Source organism: Molothrus aeneus, chromosome 3 (assembly GCF_037042795.1).
Source record: "Molothrus aeneus isolate 106 chromosome 3, BPBGC_Maene_1.0, whole genome shotgun sequence".
Taxonomy (NCBI): domain Eukaryota; kingdom Metazoa; phylum Chordata; class Aves; order Passeriformes; family Icteridae; genus Molothrus; species Molothrus aeneus.
The window spans coordinates 39,217,460-39,232,907 of NC_089648.1; the positions used below are offsets into that span (position 1 = coordinate 39,217,460).

The 15,448-nt window shown below is 36.3% G+C and overlaps 1 protein-coding gene across 3 annotated transcripts in view; it reads left to right on the plus strand.

Annotated features, from left to right (window-relative positions):
- Window positions 1–15,448, plus strand: part of SMOC2 (SPARC related modular calcium binding 2) — a 138,317-nt gene that overhangs the window by 62,727 nt on the left and 60,142 nt on the right. For 2 of the 3 annotated variants that reach the window (XM_066545643.1, XM_066545644.1), the window contains exons 5-7: window positions 3,052–3,099; window positions 7,094–7,144; window positions 7,908–7,982. In XM_066545643.1, coding sequence (XP_066401740.1) covers window positions 3,052–3,099; window positions 7,094–7,144; window positions 7,908–7,982 — 174 coding nt within the window. Of the gene's footprint in view, window positions 1–3,051; window positions 3,100–7,060; window positions 7,145–7,907; window positions 7,983–15,448 lie in introns of all 3 variants that reach the window. The other variant, XM_066545645.1, reaches the window with a different exon arrangement.

Here is a 15,448-nt window from a genome sequence, read left to right on the forward strand (position 1 = left end):
GCCTCAGATGCTGTTAGAGTAAAATTGGATAGAATTGTAGAGTTTGCAATAAACTAAGGCATGAATATGTCTGCCTTTAAAAAAAAAAGATCAGAATAGTAAATAGATGGCTAAGCAAGCGTGCAAGCTTGAATGGTGCTAAATTCTTCCTCTTGATGTAATGCTGCTGAATCTAATATCCCTCCTTGTCCTCCATCATTCCATAAGGATATGTATTAATGTGGCGATTTGTTTGCTTACAGTGTACTGAAAACTTGAAAGCCAGTTGCATTGCCTAACTTTTAGATAAGCTATAAGTTGGTTTTGTTTCCTGCCTAGCTGAAAATGTGGGGATTCATCTTAATATTGAAGACAAAATTTCCTAAAAACTTGCAAATGCAACTTCCTATCATCACTTCAGCTGGAGGTTTTTCTACCTTAAATATATTCAGGAAATGGTAGAAAAAAGATACAAACTCAATAACTCCTTACCTCGAATTTGGAGACAACAAGAAAAGTTTATGCTGCATAAATTGAAAATTTCACGTGGAACTACATGAAGGGCACAGGCTTTCTTTTATAGGAAATTCTGTGAATATTATTATTGACTTCTTAAGACTATTAAAAAAAGTAATGTTAGCCCAGTAAACCTAATTTTCATAGAATCCATCCAATTTCTTACTGAAATTAGATTCGGTATCATTATGTTAGCTTTTAGTACTAGTTAATGCCATTCTCCTCCTCATCCATTTTCCTAATTTTTTCATGAAAATTTAGGGTAAAAAAATAAAATTCAATTCTCTCAGACTTTAGTCATTCTCACTGTTTTCTCATATAGATGAAGTAATGTGAATGTGTCTGGAAAGATTTTTCTGCTTTTAGTTTAAGATGTGTGATATTATATAAATTTCACCAATGTGTTAAATTACTTATGTATAAACTGAGTTCAATTTGTACTAATAGTCCTAATGTACATAGAGAGACAGCACTGGTGCCAAACTGGAGCAGAGTGAGTATCAGTAACAGTTCATCACACACATTGCCCCTGCTGAGACATCATTTCTACTCACAAATGAAAAGCCTGTTTAAAATGCTTGTGTGACTGAGAGTCGGGCCTAAAGTATCTGGGTTTGCAAGGAAATTATAATTATAAGCCTGTGAACCAAAATGAAATTCAGAAACTACAGAGTTAATAGTAGCTGGATGAAACTTGAGGAAAGATTGGATCACTAGTATTTGGTGCAATTAGAAAAACCTGTAATTTTGTGTGTAGTACTTCCGAACACTGGAACATTTTATTTGAGTTCAAACTGAGCCTTTTATCAAATGCAAGCCAAGCACCAAAAACTTAGATCTTCTGGCTTCAGCATAAATACAAAATCTGCCTCCTTTTCAGAGTGAACAGCATGGATTAGTATTGGAGCCCATTTAGAACAAGCTGTCCCAAACACCCTTGGATATAATTCCTGCAGTGATAGTGGCTTTCTTTTTCTTGCCTCAATTAATACTGATTCATCACTAAGTTTATTCAATTTCTGGTGACTCAAACATTATATAGTGAAAATACATTAAAATACACTATTGTTATAAAAGGAAACAAGTCTAAACAAGAACATTTTAATATGAATATATAAAGCTGTAATTTGGATATATAAAGCTGTATTAAGAGCTGAATCCATCAGAAGGTTACTATCTTGGCTGCAATGCCATGTATTCTTTTATGGAGGCTTTAAAATCAGCAGGGCTGATTTGTAATGTTAGGCATCTCCCCTCTGGCAAACTCCTTGTCTAAACTTCCTGCTGAAGTAACCATCAGTTCAGCATGGTAAGCAAGGCCTGTGATTTAGTGGGTTCTCTTATTTAAATTGTCCTTTTAGAACACAAGTACTGTGCTGCAAGGTTTGGGTTTCCTTTATTTTTTTTTTAAACACAGTGATCGTAGGTATTCCAATAACTTAATAAATTAAGAAAATTAAGGCAGCTAAATTATTTCACACACATACAAGCATCTGTCAAATGTGTCAGATGAGTGTTTTTTTGGTATTTTTTCTTTTAATTAGAGCAGGTGTGTGTAAGAAGAGACTGTATTGTAAGAATGGAGAAACTTTGTGTTTTTAAGATTTGATCACTCCATGTGGCTCTTCAGAGAGAAAAATATCACTTTTAATGGTGATTTTCAATGCAGCAGAGACAGATAAATTGTTAAAAAGTGTCTAGTAATTAAAATAATAAAATTTGAAATGGCACATAAGCAAGAAATAAGGAAGGATTTCTATTTAAACCCTAAGGACAAATGCCCCCTTGAAAACTACTAAGAAAATTAGTGGATTCTCCATTACTTGATGGCTTGAAAGCAAGGCTGGATTCTCTGTTGGGTTGGAGTCCAGGCTGGTAGAATAAGGTGTGAAAACCCATCTCTTGTAATCTTCTTGACTTCCTTCTCACCCCTACTGTCTCTTCTCCCAGGCGCTGCAGCTCTGGGGATGAGCTCAGGCTCAGAATAAGGCTCTGTGTTCCCCCCAGGACACAAACGCTTTGCCTCACTGCATAGGGTTTCCACAAGGTTTTGTATGAGGCCTTTAAAGCAGAAAAGGACAGTTTTTAATCTGAGCCAGGCCTGGTCTAGAGGCTGAAAAAGCCCCTCAGAGCATCTGAGGTGTGAGGGCAAAACTGAGCAGAGGGAGAGAGCTGCCCTGTGTGAGGGACAGCAAGGGAGCGGTTCTGGGGTGATGCTCCTTCCTGCAGAACCTCTCCTTGCTGGGGCAGTGGGGAAGGGAAAGGGTCATCCTGCAGCACATGAGCATGTTCTTGGACTTGTGTCTATGTAGTGTTTAATGCTGCCTCTTTCTCAGGTCTTGTGGTGGCCAAGAAGTGGAGTCTGGCAGTGTATGGATTGTGCACAAATGCAGAGGTTAGGCAAAGATAAAACCTTTGGTTTGCAAAGGAAGAATTTGCTGTTATTTATTGCTGTAATATACAAAAATGAATCATTACAGCAGAACTGTGTTTCTTAGATGGCCTATTAGAAGTGAAAATAATATTTTTCTGGTTAATTCCTTTTTCCAATTGTAGGTTCAGTGAGTGAGAAGCTGCCACAACGAGAAGGAGCAGGCAAAACAGGTAAATATCTTAATTGGCCTTTAAATAGAAACTAAAATAGCTGTGGGAGACACTACTGTGGTTTTCCATATATTTAAATTATCAATATAAATTTATGATATATTATAGCTGCATATGTAATATATATGCATGCATGTTATCAATTTTATATTTGCATTTCAGATATTTAGTAAACTTTTAAGTATAAATATATATATATATGTATGCATAGACACTATGTTTTTCTAGTCTCAGTCCTATAGATTTTGCAATTCAGTGCTGTTTGGACAACAACTTTTCTTCCCAATTCTATACTCTGAAATATTTTCCCATACTTTCTGCTTTTTCTGGAGGACAGATTTTTCTGTCTGTTTGATAAAGATGATACTCTGCAGTCCCAGAAGCTTGGGAACTGGATTTCTCACTTTATTTCCATAGCAATCAGTGCTTGAGTCATCTTGGACCCTGCACTTGGCTTTGTATTGTGATTAATTCATATGATGGCTTATATTTATGGCCAGAAGATTGTTGTTGTTTGATATAGGTCATGATGTATATCTTTTTGGCAGAACAAAAAATCTGATATGAATATGACATAGCTTGTAGACTAAAATGAATGAGTTGTCTGTGCTCTAAACAAAATTAAAGTTTACACTCTCCAAACACTTGAAAGAATTCTAGATTCAGCTGAAAACAGCATACTGAATATTTCCATCATTTACACTGCATAAATTAATTTTAAAGAAGTTACTTTTGTTCTAATGTTAATAACTCTCTATTTGTTGCATGGTAAATATAACTCAATTTTTTTTACAGGTGCTCTTGCAGCATTGCAATAAATCTAACATTTAAAGAAACTATAGTGCTGTTAGGCTAAAAGAATCAACACTTTTTTAAGGCTAATAGTTACAAAGTACTGAAAAATTGGTCCTTCATGTATTTCCAGACAAATTGTGGGTAGCACTAACCTTAGGTTGCCCATTTTCTTCAGGTCTGGACTTTCATTTTCAGCTTTGAACGGAATGAACTATCCCATATATAAAACTTGACTGGTATCCTTTATTTTTGTTTGTGGCTGTGATGGCTGAACTACTGAACCCTGAATGAGCAGTCATAGAACAAGGAAATGAACACACTTTATCAAATCCCCCTTCTTACCATGTATATTTGTGTCTTAAGTGACATGATTGCATTTTACTCATGCCTGGTTTTTGTTCTCCAGCGCAAGCCTGCAGTATTAAAGGCTTCTGACCTGGTTCCCAGGTGGTCCCTGCTTCTTCTCAAACGCTGCTGTCTTCCTCTCCTCAGCCTTCTTCCAGATGGATACTGCCTTGTGCTTTAAATAAAGTAGTATTGTCAGAGACATCCCAAATTCTTTAGGGACTCCCACAGCATAGGAACCAGGATTATACACCTATCTGAGTTAAGGAGCTGTGCTTCAGCTTCACAGCCAGTGTGGTAAAACATATTTTGTAGCTCAGCTTGCAAGGGCAGAGTAGTATTCTTTTGCATCAACCATAACCCTCTCTGCTCCTCTTTCCTCCACGTGTTCCTGCCCATATTGTAGCCCAGCAAGCTTAAGCTGGTTCACAGGGTTCTCAGTGCTCCAGAGGACATGCTTCAGACCTTCAAGGTGTGGTCTCGAGGACTCTCCTCAAGAGACAGCATAGATTTGAGACAGTCTCCCCTTCCAAGATGTCTCATAGATGTGGAACTGGTGAGCCATATCTGTTGTACTTGTGCACCTTGCTTTCTCTGGGTGTTCCAGTACTGAAAGAAAACTTTCAGCTGCAGATATTGGAGATCAGGGGCTCTGTTAGCATGTTGGTAAATTTAAACATTAAACTGAACAGAAATGAAGCTCAAAATTTATTCCCTTAGGTATGTTCTCTGGCTCCACAGTTCTTTCCTCTATCCAAGGAAAATATTTATACTCTGAAAAGCACAGGTGTCAGAGTTGGGATCACATCCCTTTTTTCTGATTCTTAACTGACTGCAGGACTGTGTTCTTGGTAACTGAACTCTGACAGCAAACAGAATTTAAACAGGTTTATGTTTAAATATACAGACTAGTATGAATGTGCCAGCCAGGAAGAATTGTGCAATTAGTCTGTGAGATATCTAATTCATATCAGTCATTAAACATGTGTTGTATTACAACAACAGCAACACCAAAACTGTTTTAAATGCTGCTTTAACAAAGTTCAGGAGCCTAATTTTGATTGGGCTGATTATCACTGAGTTGCAGCATTATGCTGAATTTCAGGTAATTGCATAAGATTAAATGTGTTACAAACTGAAATTGTGTACCAAAAGATGATTAGAAAAGTGTTATTTAAATGCAGACCCAGTTTCTGGCTTGGCTCTGGGTAATATCTGCCATAAGTTGCCTTCTGAAATACTGGGTTTCCTGAATCACATACTAATTGATGATCTAAATATGTGTCTTGATTTTCAGTACACTAGGATGCTTGATGGCCTCTCTGAAATTAATCAATGGTCTTATTCCACCACCCAGAGGACACCACAGAAATGCCAGCAAAACTATTGAGGAGTGACAGTCTTTCATAGCATTGGAGCAAGAATCCTGCCATTGTGTGGACACAAAGAATGAGCACTCTTAAAAGAAATCTCCTTATACCTTGGTTAGATAATTTTGCATTGAAAATAAGCTCCCATTGCTGCTCCTTTGGTTTTGTTTAAAGATCATTATTCCATGGCTGAAATTTGGTTTTACCTGCTATGAACATCTGCTTGGTATCTGTATTTGCTGTGACCTAGACTGTGACCCTTAGAGGCAAAGGTCAGAGTGACCTCAAACCTTTTGCATGATTTAAAGACAACACAGAATTTAAACTACTCGAAGCAGTGATGGTGATAGCAAAGAGAACAGGAGACTCTTGGAATTGCACTAGCAGAAAGGAAAGGAAAGAGATAGTATGTTAGCCTAAAAGCTGCTGCTCCCTTGTTACCCAGGTAAGGCTACATGCCAGAAGCAGCTTCTCAGTTACCTTTGATTCAGTCTTCCATGAAAATGCCAAGAAAACAATCTGGAAACTATTTTGGTCTGACATGCACTTGTGAAACTGCAAGAAATAGTAATAAAACCTTTGCACGGAAGATGCTGTTTACTGCATCCTTCGTTTACTGCAGTACACCTTGGTCTTGGAGTTAGCTCCATGCCACAGGAAAATATGACTGGAAAATATGTACTAGCATGGTCTCCTGAGTCATATTTACCCCACATCTGCAATAGTTTTAAATAACAAAAACATAATAAAGTAAAGATGGGTCTTTGGTACCACTCTGTTTAGCAAAAGCTTGTTTAAATAGTTTTTATGTTTAATTTTTCTTTTCCAGCACTACCTCCACAGTGTTTTAGTGAACCTAAAATGACTCACATCTTCTTGTCATTTCTGCAATTTTCCCTCCCTCATTTCTTGCAGTAATGGTTGCTAGTGGGTGGATGGAGAATGCTGACCAGAGGATAACAGTTGTGCAAACAATATTCTGGTTATATAATCTGTGAATCTTATTTGTAAATAAACCTGATTCTTGAATAGATCCTGCTGTACTTAAAAATCCCTTTGATTTTAAGGTGTCTGCAGCCACTCATTCCCTCCAGACTCTTTTTGCTTTTACAGGTCTCACTTCTTCTAGACATTTATCTAATTATTTCTTTAGAAATGCTGATTTTTCAGTTATAATCTATAGGTATCAGTGTGCAGCATTAGAAGTGAAGAATTACTCTCCAGAGAGCAACCTGATCACTTCATGCATCACCAAAGAACTTGCAATAAATTCATCATCCATAACCTGAAACCTCATCCATTTATAAAACATAACCTTTATATGTAATATATCTGTGCTGTGTACTGCCTATAAAGAATGTTTGAATTATTGTTTACTGGCCGGGGCTATGTGCAAATCATTATTTTCAATCATGTATGTACACTTATTTAGCTTACTTTCATAATTGTAGTCTCCTTGCAAATCTTTTCCATTCTGAATTCAGATGATGCCTCAGCTCCTGCGCTGGAGACTCAGCCTCAAGGTGATGAAGAAGGTGAGTGAATTTAACAGCGTGGTATTAAACTGTGCAGTAATGGACTGTATTCCACAACATAAAATGCCATGCTAGGAGTATCTACAACTGCTGGGGCAGTTGCAAGAAAGTGCAAACATCTGTTCTTTTTTTTAGGAACAGCAAAGACAACAAACACAATGCATGATAGTCTGGAGATGAGACTTTACCTGTGGAGACCAACATCAGCAATTTTAGTTGTCACGACTGAGGGCAGACACAGGTTTTAAACTTGAGCCAAAGTGCAGATTAAAACTCTATGTTGAAATAAACAAGTCAGAGGGTAACTTCTGTCCTCAGCACAATGACTAGTAATATCACTGTTGAGGCTGATGTTTTGTGAGGCTTATTTGCCTCTGGAGAAATTAATTGCCATTAAAGAAGCAATAATAGTCCTATGTTGTGGCTGCCTTATCACTCACCGCTAATCTTGCAGAATTTGGGTCTGCAGCCATTATATGTTTTGGGTCCAGAGTAGGACATTTTTATTTTTATTAAAAATAATTTTCATCTAAAAGTATTTATTGAACTTTTAGATTGAAAAATCTTCTGTATGAATAGGATAAGGAAAGGGCTATTCATGCCTTTGCATGAATAATGATCTTAACTGCCCTAATAAAAACCACTGTGGCCTTTTTTTTTAAGGTCCATGTTTCTTTAAACTTAGCCTCTATTCAGTTGCTAATAAATTTTTAAAATGTTAACATTTATAAAGTATTTTCTGTTGCCTTTTTTTTTTTTCTAGATATAGCTTCTCGTTATCCTACCTTATGGACTGAGCAAGTAAAGAGTAGACAGAACAAAACCAATAAAAGCTCAGGTAAGAAACTTAGGTTGTCCTTACTTTGCAAAGTTCCTGTGAAGGTGTGCATGAACCATTTTAATAACCATCATGCTTCCACTCTCGTTGTATGATAGTGCCTTAATGATTTGCAATAGTGATGATTTACTAAGCTCATGCATCATACATTCCTTTATAGAGGAGTACTTTTGGCCAGGCTTTACTTAGCTAAAATGATATTAGTCCACTAAAGTCTCTGGTTCATACCTATTTGCATCTGTTTAGTGGGTCAGACATTTATTTTTACTTTCTTTTTAATTATCTTCCTCTTTGTTATCTGCTTATTTTTGGGTGATATGCAGCAAGAAGGTGCTTGTAAAACAACAGTGTGGATTACTGTTGTTTGTTGGTGAATCTTAGAAAGAAGACCTGAAAAGAAGCAAACTCTCATCAGAAGCCAGTTTTCAGTGAGCAGGAATTGGAAAGACAGTGTTACCTGCTTTTTACTACATCAGTCACCTGCTATTTACAAACTGATGACTAGTTTGATGTGAATTAATTATGTTGCTTTTTAAAAAATAAATGTGGAATTCTTGCTTTACATATTTTCATCACTGTTTAGAATTGAGCTTTTTAAACCTGGACTAGGAATGTCTGGTGAATGTCCTAAGACTGAATTCTCTATAGTATTCAGATAAATTCAGTGCTTTGGTAGATGATAAATTTTGGTGCCTTTCTCATTGCTTCTTCCTTTCAGTGGCATAAACTTTAGAGAATCTTCCTAGTTTCTATTTCTGTGGAAAATGTATAGTTTGAAGGGAAACATTAATGATGCAGGCTATGATTCAGTAAATCATTCCAAACCACATTTCAAATCCAGTAGAAATTGAAGTTATGCTTTACATTAAGTACTGTGCTTAAGCATTTTACTGAATTGAGGCCAAAAGCATTTAGAAAAGACAAACAATCATCATGAGAAAGAAAGCAAGATGCTAAAAGGTTGAACGATTCCTTTATATAAGCTATTTTTAACATCAGTGCAGTAATTATTAATCATTTTTCTCTTCTTGATTTTCCAGTAGGCACTTAAGGGAAGGACCTTAAACAGTGTAGACAAGAGTTTGAAGCAAATACTTTTCATGCTGGAGATTTAATTTTTCATTTCTTTAGTCAGTGTAGGCAAGAACAGAATTCCTTTGGGATTTCTGTAGCATAAAATAGGTCTATAGAAATTTGTCACTTAGGAGTGTTTGTTTAATTTTTACAGTGCTAGAGACTAAAGCAAGACTTCTTGAGTTTGCAGTGTAGCTGCCAAAGCTTCAACACACACACACAAACACATATACTAACACAAGTGCACACACAAAGACAAGATAAAAAAGGTGGGTTTATTTCTGGGAACTGGTAACCTCCAGTCCATCTAAAAACACATTTACAAGAGAAGAGAAATCTGAAGCAAAGCTTACCTCTGTTGTGACTCCTAGCCCATCATCAAAAGCATGATTGTGTTAGATTTGCTAACAGGACTTGCTCACAATGGTGGTGCCATACCCAGGCTAGCAGAATTACTTCAGGAGGTACTGTGAAGCAAACCTCTCTGTAATTTGTAGCTATATCTGATGTTCCAGATTGACATAATCAATCAAGGTCAATCCAGGTGCTAAAAACAGTGACCTCACTGATTGTTGTAGGCAGGTTTTTAAGGTCTTTAAAAAAAAAAGAGAGAAGGATTTTCCCCTTATTACCTCTCAGAGTGGCACCAAGGCTTTTGGGAACATCTACAGAGAATCAACTCTGGACTGTTTTGTGTACTGAGCAGGAAAGAACTTGCCACTGAATCCAGTAGATTGTAAACTTGCCATCTTCCCACTTCCAGGCTTCAATATAAAGGATAACTATAGATGTCTTCTTCACTCAGTTAGCTTAGTAAACTCTGATTCGGACTTGATCATATAAACATCAGAAAGCTTATTGAAAAGTATTTGTCTGAGGAAAATGAGGAAAATTTATCTCTGCATAGGAACTGTGTTTATAAAACAAAACACAAAGCCAAATTTATTCATAATGGGCTTAATTTCCTTTTTTTTCTATAGTAATCCTAGTGCTGTCTAAGAAATTCTTGAGGTGCAAATAACACTATCATCTAGCCTTGCCTATAGAACATAACTAAAAAAAGACAAAATTAAAATTTCAGGCAAGATACTTATATCCTATTTACCGACTTACTATTTTAGTCTATACTGCTTTCTTCTTGCTAGTTTTTACTTGAATATATGTTCTAATGTATCATGATCAACCTGTCATCTACAAACTTGTCTTGAGCTGAGAAATCAATCTCCTTAGGAGAAAGGCTTTGTGAGTTAAGGTCACAAATTAGTACATTAAACTTGTTTTAATTAATACATTAAATTTGTTTTAACCATGAAGTGGTTTGCTTTTACTATTCTGCAAATGACCTGCCAGTTACAATTAGTCAGTAAAATCAGCATAACCTATTTTAGGTTTTGGAAGATAAAAAATAATGGCTCAGGAAATTCTGGTTTATATTAGGTCTCCAGTGCATTCATTTGACTGAATGAGCCTAAATTAATTTAGCACAGAGTAATGGCATTTGCAAGACTCACAGATGCAAGGCATGAAATTAGTAGATTATATATCCATGTTCTATAATGCGTTCTAGTGTGTGTTCTTTTTGTTGGCTCAGAGAAATAGGCCTTTGCCTTCACTTAAGGCATTTGTGGAGTGGTATTTAACTTATTAGTTTTTGAAAACAAAATTTTACTCCTGGAAAAAATGCCATCAACACTGGATTATGTTACAATAGCTCTGTTTAGAGTGGCTGTTTTGAGTAGAAACATCTCAATAGATGTTTTGGTACATTTAAGATGATTTCCAAAATACTTTTTCTTTCCATACTTAGACTAGAGTATTCATCTCATTGCTAAAATAGGTTTTGCTGAGATACTTTATACATATGTCACAGTGCCTTTGTAAATATTTTGTGACTACCCCCACAGTCCTCATTTCTTCCTCCATTTCACAGAAAACATTGCGGATTTGCCACATCAGATTGACAGAAGTAGGAATTTTACCAACAGCTATAGAAAATAAACAGAAAACATTGAACAAGGGACTACATGGATTCTGATTAAGACACAGCCTACACTGCTGTGTGTCTGTGAACTCAGGGTCTAAATTCCTGCTAGGAATTTAGGCATGGTAACTAGTTTAGATCTGTAGCTGATATTAAGGTATCTGTGCTTTAGGTGAACTTAGTCCCACACTGGTATCAGTTGGAAATGCGAGCACTAAATGAGTGGAGAAGACAGTGCAAATACTTTCCCATCACCTAACAGGGAAAATCCACTTCCCTAAGGACAGCTCAGGGTGGACTGTAAATCTCTTAGATTCTCCTTGCTAAATCTGCTCTATCAGCAGTTTATATCCCTGTGGGATCCTTGGCAACACAGTGTGATGTTTTTCAGAGGTTGTACACCATTTCTTCTGTTTAAGTATAGACAAAGAAAGTGTAGTTTAATTCTTTTCACAATGCCCAGTGAAATTCAAATTCATTTTGTTAGCTTGAATTTGAGAGCCATTATTTTCAAATAGTCTGTTGTGGGAGCGCTTTCCTGAGAAATAAATAGGGTGAGTTTAAGTGATAACATTTTTAATGTTCAAAAAGATTCTTAAAGTGCTCAGTAATTTCTCAGTAGAATCTGTATTTTGTAATAAATATGTAAGTGTAGAAAACACCACAGAATAAACCATACTTAATGTAAAATTTCATTAATTTTGCAAATATAGGAAAGAAAAAGTCATCTGTAACCTGTAATATACTTATATAGGTACTTAAAGACCTTAGAAATCCTGGTGATAGTGTAATTCAAGATAAAAAAAGTTTGAATATTGTTCTGGTGGCTAAAATACAATACAGTTTCACCTATTTACTATTCAGTTCTCTTATTATAATACTTTCATCTGTTTCTGTAGAGATGTAATAGTATCGTAGCGCTAATGATTTATATGTTCATTGATCATACATTTGTTGATTGTGTATTTAATTAGCATTGTAAAGGGGTTCTAAAACTGGTGTTTGTTATGTTGATAATCCAGTATGGCCAGTATGACCAAAACAGAACCGAGGAAGAAATTGTTGCCTTTTTTTGTTGACCCATTTGTTCACATTTCATCTGAACCACACAGACAAGTGATGCAGTGTTTGTGCCAGCTCTGTGATTTCTGTCATCTTTATGCTTATATGCTTTAAGCAGGTGCTAGTGGACAAGCCATACTTAATCCATCATAAAAAAGGGCTGACCCAGAGAAAATCCTGATCTGCCATTAAGGCTTCTGATGCAGGGTCAGGTTTATGTGATTATTACTTTTTTCCTCCAGAATGAAGAATTCTAAATCACAATTACATCACAATCACATAATTGTCTCCTCAAACTATGGTTTTAGTGATTTCAAGAGTACCCAGATTTCAATCCCCTTAATCTGGATATTCTGGTAGTGTAGAATCATCATCATAATTTTTTACTTCACCTGTGCACACATGAAAGGGACACACAGCTTTTTATTTAATTTTCTGACACAATGGAGTGGTGCTTTATTGCTCCCTTTTTGCTACAGACTATCATTTTCAGGATTTAAAAAATCTGTTGCAAGATTTTATCAATTAGTCCCAAAGAGTTCGATCCAGGAGTTTCATTCTCAAAACAACATCTGGGAAAACACAGATGAGCACATACAGCAATGTATTATAGACTTGGTGCAAATGCAAATGAAAACAGTTGGTATGATGTCTGCTGAGAATACCTTCTTAATAGACTAAAATAGTGAAATCTAAAGTGATAATTATGTGTCTGTATCTATACAAAATAGCTGCTTGCATTTATCTGTCTGTATAGTCTGAATCTGTTGGCAAAGTGTGCCAGTAAGACTGATTAATATGACAGAGTAACATTCTAAGAGGTGAATGTAGTTTTTATTGCCATGTCATCTGACAGCTTCAAAGCATTTGTACATTAGAGTTTTTCTCACATGGAAACTATGTTGGTTGTCAGTGAGGTTTCTGTCTCATTAGCTTTCTTGTTTTATTTCTCAGAAGCAATTGTTCCAGTATTAGTATCCTGGTGCATTGCTCATTCCCTGAACATCACCTCCTGAAAGGACAAAGACAAAACTTGTTCCATATTCCAATGCTCATGTTTATTCCAAACTCAACCTGACCAACTTCTTACTGTTTTACCTATCCTGAAAAAAGTCAGTCCTAAAGTTAAAAAAAACTTGCATAAAGACCCCCCCCCCAAGAAACCATTTCATTTCAAAGGAAATAAATACAAGATTTCATGTGTCTGCCCAATTACATCAATTCTAAGAGCCATTCCTTTCTAAGCAAAGGAAAATTAATAACCTAGAGACAGAAAACTGTGTAACAGCTCAGTGACTTTTTATTTATTCTTATTAATTGTTGCATTTTCCAGATGTTGCTTTTAGTGTTCACTGAAGATAAATTACCTGCAGCTGAAATTGTGTGAATGAGCAAGGAAAAATTAAGATCCAGTTGAATGTTTCCACTTACATATTTATTACAAAATAGTTAGAAGTTTTCTAAAAGTATTTTGAATTAGGCTTATTTCAAAATGTGGAAATTTGAGATATGAAATCAGTTATAACAGAAGGAAATCAAAATGGATATAATAAAAAAGTGAGGAAAGAACATAGGCAAGAGGGGAAGAAAATATTTTAAAAGCTTGTTGCCTGTCTTTTTCAGCAGGGGTTCCTAGGAAGTCGTTTGTTGTCCTGCAGAACCCTGGTTAATCTTCCATTCTCAAATTTGTTTGTATTTGGCATTAAAGGAGGAGCAGGTGAGGATGATGCCTGCTTGCTCTTAATATATTATGCCTATACTGGACACTCAGAAATGGACTTCAAATACACAAAGTAGACTTGCATAGGGAAAGAGCCTGAGTAGAAGTGGTCCATTAATTGAAAACCACTGAATTACACAGAAAAACTGGAGCTTTTTGACTGTTACTAGCTCATTTCAGCCCTAAAGACAGTGTTTCTTTCCAACAATTAGTGAGGTATGAGCCACACTCAACCACGGTAATTGCTTGTGTTGTAAATACTTGTGTTGTAAATGCAGTCATTAGCTGTAGCTGGAGAAGTCAAAAGCGTGGTAATAAATTGTTGAAGTATATCCATGTCCTGCCTAGAGTATCTGACGTGTTCATGGGCTAAAAGTTACAAAAGCTTGTAGGAGATCTGTAATGTTCTGACATGGAGGTTTGATAATCCAGAGTATTGGAAATGGAATTGGCTTAATCCCTAAAAACCTCAATTCAAACCCTGAAAGGAAAGTAGAATAGAAGGCATGAGTATTGATTTTAAATGTCTTCAAACATCCCAACGGGCTATCGAATCAACACAAGGGCTCTGTCAATGGGAACTCAGTCCACAACAAATGGCAATCTGTCTCTGCTGAATTTTAGACAAGTTCAAGTCCAGACATTTTTACTATGAACTTTCTACCTTGGGCTTATCTGCAGGTCAGTTCCCTACACAAGGAAAGACACTAGCATTATTTCATGACATCTAGAGCAAGTCCAAATATTTTTTGTTAGCCATAGATCTGCCTTTTGGGCGTTGTAAAGTCTGTGGGTGCTGAAAGACATGATCTGTTAGAACATTTTTTGTTCAGCCTGTTCTCTCAGCAAAGTGGTGCATGGCAGAGAAGGGCATTGCATGGAATTTTAGTAAGAAATTCTCAGATGAAGATTGGAAGCTTCCAAAACACAATCTTATGGCCTTCTCAGATTCTTAGAGTTGACTCTTGTAGCTGGTTCACTAAATGTTCCCTTTAGAGTTCAAGATGGAACTTAATTATTCTGAGTGAACTATAATTTCTGATTTGTATTTTACTCTAAACCTAGCATTGTTAAGGACCTGCTGGGGAGGGAGATCCATTAGGCACTGTCACAACTTGTTATATGCACTACTGTTGTATTTTAAAGTGTAGGAGGCAGCTCTCTTTACTTCTCCTACATTTGCTGTTGTTTTTCTGTCAAGGACCACAATAGTTTTAGAGTAGAATTCTTTCCAAATATTGCTTGCAAGATGCCCTCTGGCAGCTGAAAAACTCACAGCTCAAAAACTAATGAATGTTCACATCACTCCGGCCAATCAGTGAATGGTTGACTTAGTTCCTAATAGAGAACTTTTTATTACTTTCAGCAGCAATTTTTAATGATACTCTAGTCTTGATTTACCTGTTACAAAAGAGGGAACAGTACTATTCAACCTCTTCATGTTCTTCACCAGTGAACAAAATCACTCTTCATACTCTGGTCCTCTTTCTTTTCCTTGCTCTGCTTTGCCTTGCCTGACCTAAATTGGTAAAGGAAAATTGCTGTTTTCTTTCAGTTCTTTCAGAGTCGTCCAAGAAGATTAAACTTTCCAGACCTCCCCACACTGCTTGTATATTATGATTCATTCTT